Genomic DNA, 21176 nt, shown 5'->3' on the forward strand with positions numbered 1-21176 from the left:
TATATATATACAAGATAGGTACATTGTTTTCATAACAAGTGAAAAGCGCATGTTGGCGCGCCGCGCCGCGCCGATGTCACGTGACTGATGTATGGCCGACTGTGTAGCAAGATCCGGTGCCTTATGAAACAAAATATGGAACATGCTACAACGAAACTAGTAAACATATTGTTTAATTGCGGTTCATAAAATTTTAGCAAATGTTACGACTCAAAAATCTATTGGAACTCGAATGGAATCGCGGGTTTCATCTAGTTTATTTTATTAGTCAATTTAGAAATGCTGTATGAAATATAACGAAAATCTTAGACCAATACCATAACGATAATATAATGCATAATATATACAATACAATTTTGTACTTATTAATTAAATTCCTAATAAAATATAACCGCAGATAACTAAATAGTAATTGACATAACTACAAATACACAAGATCATATCTATCGGCCATTTTAAATTATATTGCGGTTCTATAACCGTAATTGTATGTAAAAGTCAAGCAAAAGCTATTCATAATTACAGAAACTATACATTCATATTTATTACTTGATGATGGACAGACTTGTAGCTTGCGAGGGAATTTCTAAAATATCTCCGCTCAACTCCAGATAGAAAATGAATTATTACTTTGCTGAGAGGAAACGAATGTAAATCAACTTTAATCGAATCTTCTTCATCTCTTTGATGTATGCATTATACGTGTTGTGTGTTTGAAAGGTATGGAAAGTAAAGGATGTTGGAGTTTCAAATTGTTGTGAAAACCGAGATCAAGTTTCGCAATCTGTGTGATTTTATGTTGTTTGCCTTTTTTTTTTAATTTCAGCACAACTTTTAACATACAAACTATTATATGTACTTGAGTACATAGAATTTGTTCAATCAATAGGAGATAAAATTTATATGAATATAATATTATGTGGATAGAATATACAATACTGCAGAAGGGATACCATTTATTAGGGGCAACCAAGGTTTTATGATAATTTTTAAGTGAAATGGTTACACAGTTGGAGAAGATGTTCATTATAGTCTTCCTGGATGTTGAATAAATGGTGTGTAGCGAAACATTTCAACTGTGCATGTTCATAATAAAGTTGTTTTGAAATCTGCGAACTTTCCGAAGTAGTCCGTCATGTAAGTAGTTTCGCAACGCACGTAGCGGTCGACGTGTGATGCGCTCTGACTGCACTCAGATATATTGCGCTATGATCCCTACGTATTTTGCATTAATTGCACGATTCAAGTAACATTCACTGAAACACTGAATTGCATAAGATCGAGGTTTTGTGTGAATAATGAGTGTTCTGGTAATAGAACAATTAATATGAACTTCCTATTTGTTTTTACATAGGAAGTCACTTTAGCAAACTGACATACCGCAATCACAGTTGAGGATTGTAGGAGTTTACGATTGGTTGGTACAGATAAATATAGGTATAGTATTAAATGAGTCAGTTAAAATTGAAAAAAATATTTTAGACTCTAAAGAGAAGCCTAGCCATGTTTACGTTTCCAAAAGCATTTATTATTTTTTTGTAGTGTGTTTGACATTATTATATCAATTAAATATAATTCACCTTTTTAATGTCATTTATTGGCGTTTTAAAACTTAGAAATAGTCAAAGGTAACATGTGAACGCAATATGGTAATGCGTGGCCGAGTTGGCAGCTTGGTCGCTTGATCAGCAGAAGGCCGCGGGTTCGATGCCCGGACGTGACTAGTATATTATAACTTATTGCAAAACTATTCGCCCTACATGAGAATAAAATGCTTGCTGATTTTTAAACAATATGGAAAGTTCGGGATTTTATCTTATACTTTATAACTTTCTACATGTTGCAAACATTTTTGATCTGGAAATTATTTTCGAACTAGTATTCTATGTTATCAGTTTAATCTCTTTATGGTTAGCATACTTATTAAAAGTATTGTATTGTAACATGTTTAGTAACAAAAAGATATTAATAATAAGATAATGTACATGGTGATCAGATAATGAATAATATTTTGTGATTACAGCTGGGCCGCATGCCGGTTGGCGTGGTGGTGCCTCCGCGCTACGCCACGCTGCCGCTGCCGCCCGCGCCCTACGCGCCGCCCGCCCAGATATATTATCCTATTCACGATACGGTAATTATTATTACTATGTTATATTTATACTTGAATGGTAATTAGAACTATGTTACCATAATGACCTTAATAGTATATTTAGGATGCATATTTACGTCACAGTGTTACCTACATACAATTTTGTTGAGAGGCTGTGGCCCTCTTGCTAGGTACATCCTGTGTTAAGAGGGGATTACACGAATATGTACGTAATGTAATAGTTAAATCAAAAAATTATATTAATTGACATAGCTCAATTATACTAAAATATAAAGAGAATGCAAAAACTTTTTTACTACATTTGCAGCGCATGCGGCGGCGTCGATCGCCGCGCGCTGCCCGCCACGAGCGGCGGCGCCAAGCGCGTGAGCGGGACTCGCTCACCCGCTCGCTCGAGCGCATCCATCGCAAGCGGCGAGCGGACCGCGAGCGACCTTCCGATGCTGACCTCAAGAGGACCTATACGGGTCTGGATAGGTATTATTTTCAAATGAATATTCACTTTACGACAACTAAGCATGCGAAAGTCAATCACCTTTATTTAAAAAATACGTTTCACTTCGGAATCCTGTTTGCATTTAAATAAGTGTTTATTTCATTTTGCTTCACTCTTGCATCTAATCAACATAAAAGCGTTATTTCTCAACTTTGATTTTTGAGTCGTTTGAATTAACACACAAAATTGCGTAAACCTGTTTTTAGCTGAATCAAATTGTACTACATTTCAGTTTCATTTAGTTAATGTATTTGTAATATTATGTCGGGAAGATTGAAAAACCTAGATTCTTTATTCCAAATGGTAGTAGCAGGATGTTTAGAGTAATAAACTTAATAGTCTATATATAAAATAACTCTCATTGCAGGGCCTACGCGGAGCAATTTATAGCGGTTTGCGACGAGAGCCGGCACGCGGCGGAGCAGCACGACTCGCTGGCCAGCACCGCCACGGACTCCACCAACTCGCAGGACACGCGTTAATCTGATCTGAATCTGATAGTTGAACCCAAATGCCAAATTCTGATCTAGAGCGATATTAGAAACGGGCATTAGGGGCCTATTCTTTCAGGAGGCTGCAGAACTCAGTGCAGAACTTGTTTTTTTTGTTCTTCTCAATGAAACCATATTATTCAAAACAAAATATGGTCTATGGATTTCTTCTTGAATGTGAGATGAGAAATATAGGACCCCAATCAAACAAATTTTAATTAAGTTAACTCCGCAAGCGACCCATAAGATACTTACTTTAGTATTTTGATGTGCAGACTTTTAGATAAAACTTTATCTAATATAAAATTTAGTTTTATACAAAACAAAAATATAGTACGTTTCGTTTAGGTTTAATGACAGTATCTTGTAACCAAACATACTTAAATAATAATTTTTAAGAAAAATATGATATTCGGAAGATTAGATTTTTGATAATTAGAGTTATTGAATTAATGTAAACTTATTCATTGATTTATTGTGTACGCTTTAATTGTTATTTATTGAAATTGTACGTAACGATGAAATTTTAAATACTCTTTAGTTTGTATGTCCTATACATTAATTTTATTAGTTTTACACAATATGCTTTTGAGATTTGGTTTAAGAAGTACATAATTTTCGGAGTAATTTTAAAACTAACAAAGCACCTTACTAACAAAAAACTACCCACTAACCTGTACCCAACAATATAAAAAACTAGTGTTTTGCACTAGCTTGTTTAAACATAGAGTATTCTGTAGGATAAAAATTTTAAATATATATCTGTCATCATACATTTCGAAATAGTAAAACAAATTCAAAAAATTTTAATTGGATTTTAATACAGATCTTTAAATTCCACATATAATCATCTTGTTTATTTTTACTATCTACTTTTATTTTCATAGTACACTCAGCAATATAAGAAATAAGGTTTTTCAATTAATCGCCCTGCCACAGATTACTGAATAGTTACTGCGTAAACCCCTACTAATATTCACTTTACTAACGAATCAATTGTAAACTTTTGTATCGTCAAATATCTGTGTTATATCGTACTTTAAGTCTTTTATATTTAAGTCAATTAGCGTTAAGTCGGAGATTTTACTATTTTGTACACTACGATACGTAATGCGACAATTTTTTTGTTCTAAGACTTGTAAACCGGGATTATAAGTAAATACTAGAAATTTCTAAAATAGCTAACTTCTAATATTTTTAAGAATGTATAGTATTCTATCGTGAATCAAATAAATGGATGGCAAATTAGATTTAGTGTTAGAGCGAATACTCTGGCACGATTAATCACCTAAGTGCTTTAACGACATATAAATAGTATTTAATAGGTATTTGATACATAATGTTATCGTATTCTTCCGTTTATTTGGTTCACAGGCGTGTATATTTGCGATGAAGTCCCAAGTACCTTGCTGGCGCCAAATCTATTGCGAGCGATCTAATTGGTTTGTAAATATAACTTATTGCTCAATTCTGTATTACCTAAGTTTACCGTTATATTATTTTTTACTTAATATTTTATCTGCAGAATTATATTAATAGTATATTTTGTTAGTAAAAATTATTGTAAGCAATAGTAGAAGAAAAAATCGATTCGATTCGATCGTTATTTTTTGGTAATTAATAAATCACTACGCAATAATAAATAAATTTTATTGTTACTTTTCAAATTCAATCGGCTGGCTAAAGTATTCAAAAACCCTCATCTAGCTTATAGTTTCGTTACCAATTAATATTGATAATGTATACATATCTATCTTTAGGTATAAATAAAACACGTATTTCATATATTTTATTAGTCAAAATTTCTCTAATTTTACGAAAAATTTTCTTTAACCTTAGAACATAGTGTAAATAAAAATTGTAATCACTTTAAAGATAGCATAGTGCACACGATCAAGATATCTTATCGTTTCTATGAAATCTGTAGCCTATAATAAAAGTACTATAATTTAAAATATAATATAATTTTATAGTTTTCTATGACATTGTTAGCGCCACCGTTGTTTAACTTGTGCGATGAATTTCTTGTACATTTAATAAACGTTTTAATAAAATACTGTCTTTAATTTAAAACTTCCTACAGCATTGTTTGATTTCAATTACAATTAATAATCTTATTAAATTTGAAACTAAAATTAATCTGACATTTCTATACTTAATTAAGTACAAAATAGTAAATAGCTAATTTGTATTGGTTGAAGATAAAAAAAAAATAATCTTAAATTTGAGCATTACCACAGATAACATAATACTAAACAAGGCATTACTTTAAAGTTAAAGAAAATAATTAAATAGTTTGATGGCACATTAAGAAAACATCATTCCATTTATTATGAAATGCGAAAGCGAAGCGAAGCGAAAGTTAAAAGTGAAAACGAGTTAAAACTCATTATCACTGAGCGCAGAAGTCCGGCCAAGCCGGGGGCTGGTCAGCCGCAATTCGCTCTCTGAGGAGCTTCCCAAAGAGTCCACTTCCTCTCCTGCGAGCCCTCGATCTACTCCTAAAATAATGAACAGATATATAATAATAAATATATAATATAATTAAATATATAATATTTAATATAATTCAAAATAAGAATTTGATTTTGCGTATGTGTTTGAATAATCTTAATTTCTGTGTATTATGTCCATATTTAATTTGGAACTTTAGAGAGGGCTAAAGGCCTCACTATTCAGGCAACATTATTTTACCACTTATCGCTTACGGTCGAGGATCCTCTCTTTTTCGATGGAGTAATTCCACCTTCCTACCTCCACAGTTGCGCCGTTTTGGCAAATGACGTGGGTTCGAATTCCACCTGATCAAAATATTTTTTTGTTTTCTGATAATTTCTCAGCCTTCAAATTATTAGAACTAGACCAAATTTAAAAAAATCATCAAAATCGGTTGAACCAGTTAAAAATTACGAGGTGACAAACACAATAAAGGAATCAAATTGAGAACCCTGTTCTTTTTGATTCGGTCAAAAATATCAGTCGAATTGAGAACCTCCTGCGTGTTTAGGACGTCGGTTGAATAGTAATGGCCGTGTGTGATCGCGTGTGGACGCGTGTGGTCGCGTGTGGACGCGTGTGGTCACGTGTGGCTGTGTGTAGTGGCATGTGGGTGTGTGTGGACGCTTGTAGAAGTGCCTACCTTCGATGAGGTCGGCGTAATGCTGTTCGGCGGCGAGCGTGCGCGTGCGCGGGCGCCGCGACCAGCGCGCCGCGCGGCCCTCGCCCACTACAGGAGTACCTTACATTACTTCCCTTAACCATATTATAAACTAAAAAACAGTGGTGACAGGGGTGAGGATTTCGGACTTAAATTCGATTAATAGAGGAGATACATTGATTTTTATACGCATGTGGATAACATCACCACTGCTCGAAACGGTGGAGGAAAACATTGTGAGGTAACCGACATGTCCGAGCATTAAAAGTGTGACATCTGCCCGCACTTGGCCATTGTGGTGGATTATGGCCGGAACTGGGCCTGAACTGACCTGGGCTAATGATGAGCATTATAAATGCCGCTTGGATCGCTTGGTCAAAGGAAAAAAGACAGTTCTAAGGTTTTGCTATATCCTTTCCTGGGTTTCAAACAATCTATATGTCAATTTTCATCCAAACCGGTTCCGTCGTTTAGGCGTGAAGAAAAGACAGACAGACAGAGAGACGGACACGCAGACAGGATATTACGTAGAAAATCAGGGATGCGAAAGTGTGTTTGTTTTGTTTGTCATCCTTTCACGTTGCCAAGGAGTGACTTCGTGAGAGTGAGAGAGTGAGAGTGAGAGTGTGTGGGAGTGTGACGTCACCGTAGAGCTGCTCGTCGGAGAGGTCGGGCTCCGAGTCGGAGCGCGAGTCGCCCTCGTCGCGGATGTCGTCCGGCGAGTCGCGCCCCGCCACGAACGCGCGCCGCGACTCCGCCCCTCCTGCCCCTGCAATCATACATTCAATTCATTTATGTAACATTATAAAATAACAAATGATATTATTCTCTCTCTGTAGAAACTGCCTTCCGGAATATGACAATTAAAAAGTGCTTCTACAGAAAATCAATCAATAAAAAAAAAAAAAACATAAAAAAACAATAAACACATATCCGGCTCGAAGGACCAATGCAAGAGTACATTTGATAAGAGTACTTGTCAAATATCCCTTCAAAAAGCCCGTCCGGAAACGCTTTAATAGTACTGACTGAAAAAACATTAAAATGCTCTTACGCTGACGTGCGTTTTTAACATTGCTAAATTATTCGACTTTCATCTCTATGGTGTAGGACGGTGAGCGTATAATCATCAATGCTAAACATGTCAATATTAGACCATTGAGCTGCTATAAGGAAATAATAAACACCTGCGGTTTTAATTCGGAGTCTCGTTTTGGGTCTGGTGGCTGGTCGCGGCTGCTTCACCTCTTTGTCCTCGTCGCTCGAGTCCATGTCATCTGAAAGGTTATTCATCTTATCACAGTTAGTCTAGTCAATAGTCAATTAAAAGGAGTACGCGTGAGAATTCATTGGCATAGAACACGAAAATGCAATATTGAGAAAAAGAAAATTAAGAGTTCTTTTAACCCGCCATTGAAACCTCAAAAGTGTTTAATTTAGTACCTTGGAGTAAAACATTAAAGTATCAACCAAGCGACGGATAACACTAATTCTCTATAGAAAAAAGAAACGTTAATTTACGACAATGTACGAATTGGGTCAGCTCGCACCGGGGACGGTACCACACCCCCATAGAAGGCCATCGTGAAATAGTAGCATGTGTGATAGCTCCATATCCGTCGTTAATTCTTTACCTATCCTTTACCCTTAAAAAGCGGGCAGCGTATGCGCAGAGGCATTACCTCTGCGAATGTTCCCGGCGGTGGTGATCGCTTACCATCATGCAAACCACCAGCTCAGTTGCCCGCTATGCGAAATTGCTAATTAATTTTACTAGCTATACTAATATCATAAAGCTGAAGAGTTGGTTTGTTTGTTTGTTTGAACGCACTAATCTCAGGAACTATTGGTCCGATTTGAAAAATTCTTTCAGTGTTAGATAGCCCATTTATTGAGGAAGGCTATAATAGGCTATGTACGTACCACGGGCGAAGCCGGGGCGGATTGCTAGTAATAATATATGAATTGCTACAATCACCTGAGTCACTGAGCTTCCCCAGCACGTCCTCCGTCTCGTACTTGTGTATCAGCTGCATGATGGACGCCTGCTGCTCCTCCGCCGCCTACAACGCTCGTATATCGTGAATGATATCCCACTAATATTGTAAACACAAAATTTTCTAAGTGTGGGTGGATTTTTGTTACACTTTCACGCGAATACGGCTTACCGTATCTGTATGATGTTTGGTATAGGGATAGATTATATTCTGTATAGACATATAGGCTACTTATTACCCGAGTGACGCCGCAAGTTACAGCTAGGATGTTATTTCTTGAAATTGCAAAATTGATTTTTTTATGACGTAGAATAACAGAAAGACTTCATAGAATAACAGAAAGTCACTTTTTGATATTTCTTTTTATAAGTAGGGGGATTCAAGAAAAAGGCTTATATGTATAATAACATCCATTAAACTGCTCCGAATTTTACGCGTGCGAAGCCGCAGGCATATCATAGCATAAGGTAATAGACATAGATTTTAATGTATATATAATACAATGGAATTCTATTAAAATAGCAAAGCTTCCTCAAGGAAGTCTTAATCCTAACCGATTACAGGTTACTCCCAAATTTTCAAACTGTTCTGACCTCAGTCTGAGCCGTCTCCAACAAGCTGAGCTGATGCTTGAGCGCCTCCACACAGCGGTACCGCAGCACGTACTGCTCCCACAGTTCTTCAATTTCTGCCTCAAGGGCTGTCAGCTCGCCTTGGTAAACCGGTCTGTAACGATAATAATTAATCTATAAGTCAAGCTTATAAAACTAATAGAAAAGACACAGAGCTGTTGTTAGTTATTGCCATGATAAAATGTCGAATCGTTCTACTATGCTCATTTTACTATCACTCCGTTTTTTCTTTTTATCAAATCCGAAGAGCCGTAGGTGCGGCATCATGCTCTATCTATAAAACCTCTGCAACTCTACTCACATAAGCTTCTACATCGTATCAGTATGCAATCTCTTTTCAGCACGAGCCAGATCATCCTACACTTTTTCATGCTCACTTGATCTTCTGCACGGTGTGCAGCCTCTTCTCGGCGCGCTGCAGCTCCGCCCGCCGGCGCTCGAGCTTGGCGACGAGCGCGGCCTCGCTCGCGGCCACGCTGTCGATCTGCTCGCGCGCCGCCCGCACCCGCTCGCCGACCGCCCGCAGCGCGCGCCGCAGCGCCGCCTCCGTGCCGGCCGGGTCGAGCGGCCGGGACAGCGCGCGCTCGCGGGACTCCTAAGAGAAACACACTCCGGGGGAGTAATGCACTCAATATTACAGATAAAATACGAAAGTTTATACTACTACGACAACTGTATTTATCTAGAAATGCGTAGACTGGTCATATCTGTATTAAAGTTGTAATAACAGTGAATCTATATATATAAAACTCATAGGTGACTGACTGACTGAATGACATAGTGATCTATCAACGCTCAGCCCAAACCACTGGACGTAGGTACCATGAAAATTAATTAGGACCGCGCGATAACGTCATCATTAACGTAATAAGTAACGGATTATTTATGTAATAATAATTTAATAAATCTTAAAATAATTTAATATAGATTAATATGTGACTTCTGGAAGGACCTCAAATGTAATGCTAAAAAGTTACATTTCTTTTTTCTTCTAAATTTAATTTAATATCAAATACCTTATTCTCTGGTTCTTTTGCCAATAAATCGTACAGAAAGGCTCCTTGAGCAGTAATATCCGTGGCCAGTGTGCGCGCCTGTTTTATTTCTCCAATCTAAAATTATCACAGAAATAAACTATTTTTGATTTTCTTACTATATTTTTACTATAATACTTACATTTTACTTGTATTTTTTTTTTCGTTATATTTCACATGATTATTATAATTCATTAATATTAGATATCTACTGAAATCTGTGTCAGAATTGAATTTGGAATGTATTCGTTAAACCAAAAACAGCGATATAAATTAGAAAATTTTAATTTGATCTTATTTTCACAATCGCTGGTCAACAAATTAATATTTATCTCTCTAACTCTCTACGAAATACCATTTCCAAAAATTTTATTTGAGTTAAGATTCATGATATTTTATTTAGTTTTTAATTATCAAAAATTGGAACGTCGTATGAATTCAAATTTAATCGAAATTGTTTTCGTTGAAATAATGTTTCATGTTTGTTTGTTTGTTGTTTTTTTCATGTCGCAATGGAGCGATTTATCTTCTCCAGACTCCAGCTCACCCGATTGCTGACGTCATACAGTATTGGAGTGGCGTGCTCGTGCTGGTCGGGCGGCGGCGCCTCGAGCGCACTCCTCAGCAGCGCGGCCACTTTGAGCAACTCGCGCACCGCCCACCCGTCCGCGCCGTATAGCTTCTTGCCATTTAGCTTTAGGTTTGCGCGGGAATGCTGAATACAAATAAATAAATAGTGGCACATATAATATAGCACCACAGATTAAGTTAACAAAATAGTAGATACTACAGTATAAATGTTTATCCATTATATTACCGCTAGAAGCGCCTTCGTATCCTACTATAAATTGGTTATCATCTAGCCTTCATTTTCCTGTTTCAAACTTTTATTACATAATTATAATAAACCAAACCAGCCGAGCAGTTTCGACGGGAAAAAGTTAAAACAGATATGTAGAGGTTAACAATTGCAATCCAAAGTGTACATACAAACAACTCAACAGCATGCATCACCATGGCAACGCGTTGCTCAACGGTATCCTTCCCCCCAGCGAGCACAGCATCCGGTTCCACCCGGGCCGCCAGCCAACGGAGACAGGCTTCCACCAGCTCCCAATTTGGAGTACGGAAACTTTCCAGGGATATGGGTTTAGGGAAACCCAGCGCTCGCATCGCTTCGCTAAAATCTGGATTATTTCGTTAAATGTTGAGAGTCATTGATAGGTAAGAATTGTAAAAGAAGAATCTTCAAATACAACTTACTTCTTAAATCCCGATAAGACATTTTACTTCAAGCCTCGTATTTTATTCAAATAATATATTTCAATAATCATTAAGGTACAGAAAGTTTACTTATACCCTGTTATTGCAAGTTGCTATGGAAACCGAGTTTTCATAATAAATCCAACAGATATAAAATCTATTCCAGATTAAAAATAAATTGCATAAGCTTGGCGTATAAAATATACAAAATTATATCGCTCGTTGTTTAAACCTACGTTTAATCGTTTCAGATTGAAAATTTATGGTTCTATAAGAGAACGAGTGCCTATTGAAAAAATTATTTTTTTTTATATTTTATACATAGTGGCACAACTAAAGGAAGCTTGCTAAGGAACTAGTCAAGAGTCACTTATCCTATTACTTATGGCCCTAAACAGGAGCAATGGGAAATATATACTTAGTTACATGCATTTAGTTAAATCCATCAAATAATAATATATGGTTAACATGTCGCAGCAGTTGCTTCCGAAGATGAATTTATGTTGTGCTACACAACCTAGCTAGGGAAACATTGACTTGGATTGTTTTTTAAAGGCTTTAATTTTTTTTTTCTCTAGAAAATATAGTCATTGCCCTTTGCACTACATTTCCTATTTTTTTGTTAATTTAATTGTTTTTGTGTGCAATAAAGAATATTTCATTCATTCATCATCATCATCATCATCATCATCAGCCCATGTATGTTCTCACTGCTGGGACACAGGCCTCCTATGAGGGTTAGTAAATATAATAATTGTTGTTAATAATTAACTGTATATAATTGGAAAAAAACAAACACTTTTTTTATTTATTTTATTTTTTTGTTATTTTCTACTGCAAGTAGCTTAATCTAGTACAACATATTATTCATCACTATCAATATATATTTTAACGTTTTTCACATTAAATTGGGCACCCGTCATCATTTATCTATAACTCTGAATGAGGTCAATTTTTACAAGATTAAGTAACTGTAATATTAACTAATTTATAATTTGTCCTCAACGTTTTACAGATCAAATGAGACTTTGTTAAATATAGCAACATTGCATCAACATTTTTTACCTACATTCAAGTTTGACAGATAAGTTATTTAGAGACTGTTTCTTAAAATTATTAGAAAGACTTGGTTATTATACAATGCTATTTAAAATTTTATATTATATTATACAATGCAATCAAACTCAGGATAGGATCGATACAGCGCCATCTTCTGACGTCATAGGTGTTAATTTTAAATTGATAATCTCAAGAAAGCAATCGCAATTATACATAAATTTGATGTATAAGTCAGATAATAAGTAATAAATATTTTCTCCAAAAGAGATCACCACAAGGCACCATTCCTAGGAAAGAGCTTCACTTCAGAATTTCCTATTTAACGTAAAAAGAATCACGTTAATTGGTTGATAGCTCAGGGAAAAAAACCGATATATTAAAAACCTCATTCGTTTTTGTGAATGTCGGTTAAAAATACACCAATATTAAAATTCAAAAAGGATTTCCAATTACGTCACATTTTCCAAATGACATTTGACACGTAGGTTCTGTTCCTATTCTTAGTTGGTTCGTATGAAACCCATTTGTTGTGTATAAGCTACAATGATAAACAAAATGGTACTATTTCTATCTTAAACATACTTGTCAAACGTTTTGAACCTACAAAAATCACCAATCTACTAGCAATGTTGCTATTTAACATTTAAAAGGCATGCCCAATTTAATGGAAAAATCATAAGTCCACGACAGTGGGCGGCCGCTTCTGGGCGCGCTTGTAGGCCTCCTCTCTCTTCAGAGCCACTCGCAGCCGAGATGCCTTTAAATGCCTGAAAAGTTATTAATTATTAATAACCTATAATTCTATATACATATAACTACATATATTAATATACAGTGAAAAAAAACATATATCAGAACCTAAAAAAAATTAGATGAAAGATCGGCACTAAACTAATAGGTAAGCAGTTTTGTTTATTTAGCTGTGAAGAAAAATCTCAATTTCTACATATGTTGAAGTCAGGCTATCAGCAATGCTGTATTAATGGTAATTTTTGTTAAATTCAGTAGTTGGCATGCTTTAGCACAAATTGGGCCAGCTTGCACCAGTTCAGTACCCTACATACATACTACTGTGTTTTGTACAATGCATGGGGGAGCCGAAGGCCCATTTACTTTTTGCCACCCTTCTCAGTCCATTCCTTCTTTCCAGTCGTAAATAGTCTCTTTTTCCTTTAAAAGTGGGCAGCATTTGCAGAGGCACTACCTTTGTGAATGTTTGTTTTGCAGCATATGAAAAACACTGGTAATTTATAAATCACTAGCTGCGCTGCGCGTAAGTCCGTATCCCGTAGGAATATCGGGATAAAATGTTGCCTATGTGTTATTCCAGTTGTCCAGCTGTCTACATACCAAATTTCATTGCAATCGGTTCAGTAGTTTTTACGTGAAAGAGTAACAAACATCCATACATCCATACTTACAAACTTTCGCCTTTATAATAGTAGTAGGATGTGGAAACACCTACCGTTGCCTAATCCTCTCCTCTGTCTCCGGTGAGGCTTTCTTCTCAGTGACGGCAGCATTCCGTATCAATGTCCTGAGCTTCTGTAGACAGTCAGCCAGGTTCAGCTGCTGCGAGCGAGTGGTGTCCGAACGGATGATCATGTAACCTTCCTTTGTTAGCTTATTGCTGTGCTGTAAAGTGATGCACTTTGATGTTAAAAGATTTTGTTTTATAATATTGTAAAAGAATAGGAATAAATAAGCAGAATCATTGACTAAATCTGTAAGCCTATTTTAGTGCATCTCAATGCTCCAATCCTACAATTTCTAAGGTAGATATTCTACATAACACTTGATAACACGATTCTAAAGCAAAATTTTTTCATAACCGAGGTGCGAGTGTTTAAGGCCTTGAAGCAACCCAAAAAACAATATTGAAAGATACAGGTTCAAATCTTGGAAATATAAATAGGTTAGGAACATGTCTGTCTATAAAAAGGCTGGTCTTGAAAAGGCCCAAAATATAAATGGCCTGGGAAAAAGAAATACTGAAGTGTCCTCTTCTTAAAATATACATTATATTGATTTAAAGTTAAACACATACCTATTAAATCACCCAGTTTTTATATAGTAATGTTAAAGTTTAACTAACCTGTTTTAACATTTTCTCCCTTATTTCAGTAGGTATCCACTCGGCCTCACTTAATTTAAATCTTAGGTCTACTTTTGTGTGCACCTGGAATAAAAAATAATAGATGAATAAATAATTTTATTATTTTTATTTCATTTTGTAAGTAAATAAGCAAGTTCTGGCTTAATATACTTAGATTAGACTTATGTATAAATGCAGAGAAAAATCAATAAAGTAGTTAACACATTAAAATCATTCATTTTCTTTTTTTGTACTTTTAAAACCTATAAGAAGTATTAATTTCAGTTAACTTGGAACATTATGTAAATATCAAAAAAAGTTATATATATCAAACTGAAGCATTTATTCATTTAACTAGACTTATAGAATCACTTTGAATTGTCATATTACACAGTTATTACATTTACTACCGGTTTGGAAAGCAGTTTCTACAGAGAACAGCCGGCAAGAAACTCTGTAGTTGCTCTTTTAAAATAATATAAATTCTACATAATATGTAACATAAACATAACAATGATGCCAATGAACTGACCTGTGGTTCTTACGCAACAACATTCCATGGTTTGTCATTTTCCATATATTCATTAATGCTATAGTAGGCTCCCTGAACTAATACAATTTTAATATAGTTTTTGAATTTAGCACTACTAAACAATTTAATACTATGAGAAAGTATAAGTGTATGCCTTGTCCCATAAATGAATTTTTTACTTTACTTACTTTAAGTAATTGAAAATTCAACTTACCTTGTTAACATTTTGCCCCCCAGGCCCTGAACTCGCACTGTAAGTTATATCCAATTTTTCCATGGGGATGTAACCAGAAAATTTTTCATTCTCATTTGGTGTCTGTACAATATAAAAAAAAAGCTTTAAGAAAATAGATTGATACACTAATATACGTAATTTGTTCAATTATTAGTGTTTGCAAGTCGACACAGTTGCAGATCCTTTTTCGTTCAAATGGTTAAACTTGTTCAAATTTTACTACTTATACTACTTATTAAACGCAATTTCAATGTTTTAACATACTTACAAAGGATGGTGTTGTGAGTTTTAAAGAACTATTAGGATAAAGAGTTTCCAAAGAAATTGCACTCTTATAGGCCATCGATCTTTGCAGCAGGGTTGAATATGAGCCCCTCTGTGCTATCATCCGCAACAGCGGAAGTCTTAACGGCATAAAAGCCATTATTAAATGTATTTATCAACTCTTAAAGTTAATATTTAAGACCCCACAATAAAATTATAACCTCAAATCTGTAAATTTTTGCAGATATGACAGATGTCAAATTGAATTTAATGTCAAATTATTTGAATGTCAACATTTTTTTTTTAGATTTAATGGCTTGGTTACGAGACCTTTAAGCCAAGTCTTATTTAATGTCAACTATCTACGACAGTACCATAAATTATACACTTATATACTGGACAGTACCATCATCCGTTCTTAACGCCCAAAAGCTTTGTCTGTTTGCCAGTTTTTCAGTAGTTAAATATTTTAAATACAATAGTGTGATGTGTGTGTGTGATATTTTAAATTTTGTAAATCAATTATAAAGGCTTGTATTTAGTTTAATTAAGATTTTTTGTGTAAAACGTATACTTTGAAACCAAATTAAAGAATATTATGTATTTAATTTTTTGTTTTATAGAATTGAAATGCATTTATTAAAAATGAGAAATTTTGAAAGAATAGAAAAAAATTGATCACAAGGCTACGGTTGACAAAAAACGCGGGTTCGAATCAAGGTTTTGATCAAATTTTTACTATTCTTTCAAAATTTCTCAAACATTATGTATAAAGACAAATACGAAAAGGAATGAAAATATAAAAATTGCAGATGTTATAAATTATGGAATTTACTTTTATTTTTATTTAATTTATTTTAATTTGACTGTCAAAGGAAAAATTAAACTGTTCAGGGGTTTTCCCTACACACTTCTCGTATTCGTTCTCGTGACAGACGGGCAAACAGACAGAGTTACTTTCGCATTCTAATATTTGTAGGGATTAAAAAATACGAATTTAATAATTTAATCTTCAAATTCGTAAAATAATAAATATGACTGTACAGAAACCTTTCATGATAATTGTAAAACAATCAGAGGAATAGATTATATTTCCCTGTCCGCTAATCTAATAAAAATTCTAGTTTAATTGCGCTTTTTAAGACAACACAAATGTGCGCTCAATATCAAATGTCACGGTCTGAAAATTTTAATTAGGAACCCGTTCCGCCTGGCTCCCTTCCCGTTTCTACGCCACTGTTTAGACAATTTTATCTGATTTTATGCGTTTTACGACGTTAAACCTCTGTGGCAGATTTATCTAATTGACAAGTATTACTATAGTATAGGTAAACAATGTTGTCTTTAAATGGTGAAACCGTAATATTTTAGTTTCATGATTTTATTTCCATCTACGCTTCAGGTTATTAAGTCTGTAAAGGAATAAACTAACAAAATTATATTCTAGCAATATTTTGTTATCACTAACTATTTACTAATTGCTTATAAATATTTTTGCACATTAGAGTGTGTATAATGCGTTTTTGCTGGGATGTAGGTTGCACAATGTGTGCTGTTTACTCGTAATTTCAACAGCAGTAAATTTTTTGAAATAGCGAAAAATGATTCATTATCAAATTCAAAAAATGTGATATCAATTTTATTCACTAATTAAGTATTACATTAGTTTTTTAAATATAACTATATATATTTTCCTACTTATGTATATTATAAACTACGACATTTTAAAATTCATTAATGTAGGTACAATTCAAGATTCCTGACGGAATAAATTGTCTGAAATGCGTATATTTTTGCGACAATTATTAGGTATGCTCTTTACCGTTAACAGGATTGCAAGTAAACTTAACTAAATTAATTAAGTATTCTATAAATAATCATAATTTCTCCACATCCACAGGCGCAGATAAATTAAAAAATCTATTTATTTCTTGCACAATCGCCTGGTCTCAAACTCCCGACTTATCGATTTTAAGTCCGAGGTACTCACCACTGTTTATATATAACAAGTTAGATAAATAATTGTGTTCGTGCGACAATTCATTATTTTAATATGTATTGTCAATAAAACAACCACGCGTGTCGTCGTTTCAGATAATTTTAAGTGTGGCGACTGAAGAACAATCAGAAGGCTTAATTGAGCGAGAAATATTTTAAACATGCGAAGATCTATCTCAAATTTACTGTAGTTGCGTGATTTCTTAGAGATTAGCTGCTTCATCGCAATGACAATTATAATATTATACTGTATCTTATTCAACAAAGTTTACCACGAAAGAACTTTAATTACATACAAGAGACATTTTTACATTACATACCTACATGTAATTTGAATATATTATTTCTGCTTTTAATTTTTTTTTGTGTAAGAATAGGTTAGAAGTATATATTGCTACTCTTTCACACGGATTCGGATCTATACTATTCGTTGGTTTAACATAATAAGTATGAAATACGTACTAGAAATTAAAATGCTAATATCAATTACAAATTTCAAGTGTAAACGCTAATAAAATGCAAATGTATCCGTTTTACTTAACTTTCTAGCAAATAACTTTCAAATAAATTTGTGAAATGCAAGATAGAAATTGTTTTATCTTATCTTCATAACATTTATTAGAATACGTTATATTGGAAAGGAGAACGTAAAAATGTATATTTCTATTTCATTTTATGATCTTATATATTCTAGGTAGGTTAATTTTATACTTATTTTAGTGATTCTAGAATCAGCACTAGCGATCGGCGGGAAAAACATTGTGAGGAAGCGACTAGTGGTGTAGTAGACGGATGTAGATCGTAAACAGTAGGCCTCTTCTACATTTGTCGAATTTCATCATTTTATTAGTGTAATATAAATCATATTCAAATTTCAACTGGGTCATAAAAAAACTCGTCCGTTGTTTATGAGGCATTTTTCTTTCCGTTTTTAATTTTCATTCTAACATCTTGTTAATAATCAGATAAACAATGCTACATATAAAATTAAATACTGATAAAATTGTAATGAAGTATAAATTGTAGGCATATTTCACAAGCTCCTATAATCGCCAATGATTTAAATCACTTATACAAATGCTTATTTATAATTATCTAGACAATTCATATCTACACTTGAACGTTGCAAGGCGCAACAGCGAAATTACAAAAACCTAAAACAATAAATTCCAAGAATGACATGCAATGCAAGCTTCCGTAACGAAAAATAACAGAGCAGAGTACCAACACGCAACTTCGTCACTAGTTTGCCGATCTTGATAAATGGGATGACAGCTGCGAGCTGGCGGCTTGCCTCAGCGTGAGCGTGGCGGTGCATGTCTAGCAACAGACACGTCTTGAAAAAAGAAAGTAAGTCAGTGAGTGTAAATTGCTTTATTCTTTAATTAGTGACCCTATAGATTTGCTTAGAAATTCCTAGGTTTCAGATAAGTCTTGGGTAGCCATGGATTCAAACAAAAACATTTATTTATTCAAACAGACTTCTTATAGAAACACTTTTGAATCGTCACAACATAGCAAAATTCTTTGGGAGGTCCTTCTCCGAAGTATTTTATTACATAATTAAAACTGTTTAGAAATTGAAACTGGACTGAATGTTGATTTAAATTTTAAATGTCATATGTAAAAAACGTTATACAAATTAGATTTGACATCAATGTGTCCTTACTTAGTTCCCTAGTTTGAAAAGGTATCGACTTGATAATGCTTTTACTAAACTTTTACTTATAAACTCATTTAAAATAAATTAACAAGATTATTTTTGTAACACTTAAATCAATTACCAAGCCTAAACGTCTAATCCATAAACATTATCGCTTTAAATAATTGAAATGAAATCTATAAAAAGTATCACCCAAACAAAAAGTGGAACAAAGTTATGCGCATGCGCGAGCGTTCACCGATGTTATGTGAATAGTACGTCTCAATTTTGCTGCAAGATCTTCAAGGCACCGACAGCTCGGCTAGTATATGGAAAACTGCGATAAAACACGTTTAAAATGTATATGACACGTTTTGATTTGTACAAGTGAAAACTTTAAGTCTCTCATGCAGACAATTAATATGATAGATTTTTTTTTATGTCATAGTCGGCAGTGAAGCTGGTGGGTCGCCTGATGGTAAGCGCTACCACCGCCCATGGACATTTGGAGAGGCGTATATATAATTATGTTCAACATAGGACTATCGTATGTTAAAAATCGGTTCAACCAATCGTAAGTGCTGTAGTAAAATAAAAAAAAAAACTATAGTCGAGCGGAGAACCTCCTCGTTTTTGGCAGTTTTTGAAAACTCAAAACTCTATAATCATTTGGTAGCGTTCTGTATTATTTGCAACTTTGAAACAGTAATCCTACTGATATTATAAACGCGAAAGTTTGTAAGTATGGATGGATGTATAGATGTTTGTTAGCGAAAAAAGCTTCTCGTATCTGTAAGATATTTGGCACAGATATAGATATGTACTATTAGAGAATACAGAAGTACTATTCTACTTATTGATTTCCATTTTATTGACTTGACTCGAATTTACACTAAATGGCTATCATAAGTCGTCAGAAGTTGTCTCACGACATTTCATCAATTCAACCTATCCTACTTATATTATAAATGCGAAAGTTTGTAAGGGTGTGTGTGTGTTTGTTACTCTTTCACGCCAAAACTACTGAACCGATTTTAATGAAATTTGGTACGTAGATAGTTGGACAACTGGAATAACACATAGGCAACTTTTTATCCCGATATTCCTACGGGATACGGACTTATGCGGGTGAAACCGCGAGGCGCAGCTAGAAATCACTATTTCTAACTGTTCTTTTCTTATGTTTATTATTTAATTATTCAAAATATTGTAAATTTATGTACAGATGTACCAGCCACTGGCATCTGGCTTGTGAGTTAAGCACTTATTAGTCTAGATGCCCACAGTCAAGTGGTTCGGCGCCTGCGGTATTTCGCCAATTGTGCTGAAGATGTGCGAGTCGGAATTGGCACCGTTACGCAACTGTTTCGGCTCTCCTATCCTGTACTGTTGTTTTTCATGGAAGACTCTTTTAGTACCCTAGCTGATAAAAAGGAACGCTCAGATCCGTCCAACCACGGCAATCCCTTCCTTGCTCTCCGAGATAATGGACATTTATATCAAACGCCAGGTGCTAAAATATATGCGTAGAACAACCTTATTAGTGACCAAACGTACAGCTTCCATCGCGGTCACTATACACACACTGATATTGTACAAATGGATTGTTTTATCTGGCAATCCATTGCATACGGCCGCGTTCAGCTTTCATCAATTATGTTAATATGCCGGGCGCACGCGACGCGCCGGCCACCGCTTTCCGAATTCCGCGCAATCATGTCATAATCTCATTAGACAATTTAGAATTTAAACTATTGCAAGTGCTCTTCCTTTATGTTCCGTGTTACAAATTACAATGTAAATGTTTTACTGTCAGCGCGTCTCAATTAAATATCGTGTTATTCGATGTGAATAAATGGCTTTCATTTTATTTGTAGTGAAGTTAGTTTCGGTGTTATAGTATGGAGGTTTTCATGATGCGATTGTAGCTAAAAAGAGAATTGATGTCCACATAACCTACCTGTAGGTATAAAAAGTTTCAGAAAAATCTGATCAGTAGTTTGTACTTACAAATAAAGGAAAGTAGATGGATATGCCCTGACCATTCCTTTTTGGGTTGGTTAGGAATTGGGGCCTCTCCGTAATTATCAGACCCTTCCACAAAAAATGTGATGTAATTATGTAATTTTATATACTTACGATAGGTACCACTTTTTGATAGGGAACTC

The 21176-nt window shown here is 34.6% G+C and overlaps 3 protein-coding genes across 3 annotated transcripts in view; 1 reads left to right on the top strand and 2 right to left on the bottom strand.

Annotated features, from left to right (window-relative positions):
* Positions 1-5154, top strand: part of LOC119832657 — a 36146-nt gene extending 30992 nt beyond the window's left edge. The window contains exons 5-7 of the mRNA XM_038356361.1: positions 2024-2134; positions 2421-2590; positions 2977-5154. Coding sequence (XP_038212289.1) covers positions 2024-2134; positions 2421-2590; positions 2977-3091 — 396 coding nt within the window. The 3' untranslated portion in view covers positions 3092-5154. The remainder of the gene's footprint in view (positions 1-2023; positions 2135-2420; positions 2591-2976) is intronic.
* Positions 5155-5400: 246 nt separating this feature from the next.
* LOC119832575 (clusterin-associated protein 1) lies at positions 5401-11205 on the bottom strand. The gene is made up of 12 exons (XM_038356244.1): positions 11184-11205; positions 10911-11107; positions 10468-10635; positions 9903-9998; positions 9264-9481; positions 8848-8980; positions 8236-8320; positions 7443-7534; positions 7306-7312; positions 6899-7020; positions 6240-6318; positions 5401-5589 (listed from the first exon to the last, which is right to left on the bottom strand). Exons 1-12 carry the CDS (start codon positions 11203-11205, stop codon positions 5480-5482), a joined length of 1329 nt encoding a protein of 442 aa, XP_038212172.1. The 3' UTR covers positions 5401-5479.
* A 778-nt stretch (positions 11206-11983) lies between these two features.
* LOC119832640 (peptidyl-tRNA hydrolase ICT1, mitochondrial) lies at positions 11984-15621 on the bottom strand. Its single transcript, XM_038356332.1, has 5 exons — positions 15373-15621; positions 15084-15185; positions 14338-14421; positions 13708-13877; positions 11984-13009 (listed from the first exon to the last, which is right to left on the bottom strand). The coding sequence occupies exons 1-5, from the start codon at positions 15526-15528 to the stop codon at positions 12916-12918; spliced, it is 606 nt and encodes a 201-aa protein (XP_038212260.1). The 5' UTR covers positions 15529-15621; the 3' UTR covers positions 11984-12915.
* Positions 15622-21176: the final 5555 nt, after the last annotated feature.

This window comes from Zerene cesonia, chromosome 15 (assembly GCF_012273895.1).
Source record: "Zerene cesonia ecotype Mississippi chromosome 15, Zerene_cesonia_1.1, whole genome shotgun sequence".
NCBI classification, from domain to species: domain Eukaryota; kingdom Metazoa; phylum Arthropoda; class Insecta; order Lepidoptera; family Pieridae; genus Zerene; species Zerene cesonia.

Excerpts from the sequence above, each read along its gene's own strand:
- LOC119832575 (XM_038356244.1), bottom strand. The coding sequence starts at position 11,205 with ATGTCTTATCGGGATTTAAGAA. Across the intron at positions 8,321-8,847 it reads TGGAGACGGCTCAGACTGAG|GCGGCGGAGGAGCAGCAGGC; the intron begins GTCAGAACAGTT and ends CGAGCGTTGTAG. Across the intron at positions 7,535-8,235 it reads GGGGAAGCTCAGTGACTCAG|ATGACATGGACTCGAGCGAC; the intron begins GTGATTGTAGCA and ends ATAACCTTTCAG.
- LOC119832640 (XM_038356332.1), bottom strand. The coding sequence starts at position 15,528 with ATGGCTTTTATGCCGTTAAGACTTCCGCTGTTGCGGATGATAGCACAG. Across the intron at positions 15,186-15,372 it reads AACTCACAACACCATCCTTT|ACACCAAATGAGAATGAAAA; the intron begins GTAAGTATGTTA and ends TATATTGTACAG. Across the intron at positions 14,422-15,083 it reads GGGGGCAAAATGTTAACAAG|GTGCACACAAAAGTAGACCT; the intron begins GTAAGTTGAATT and ends TTTTTATTCCAG.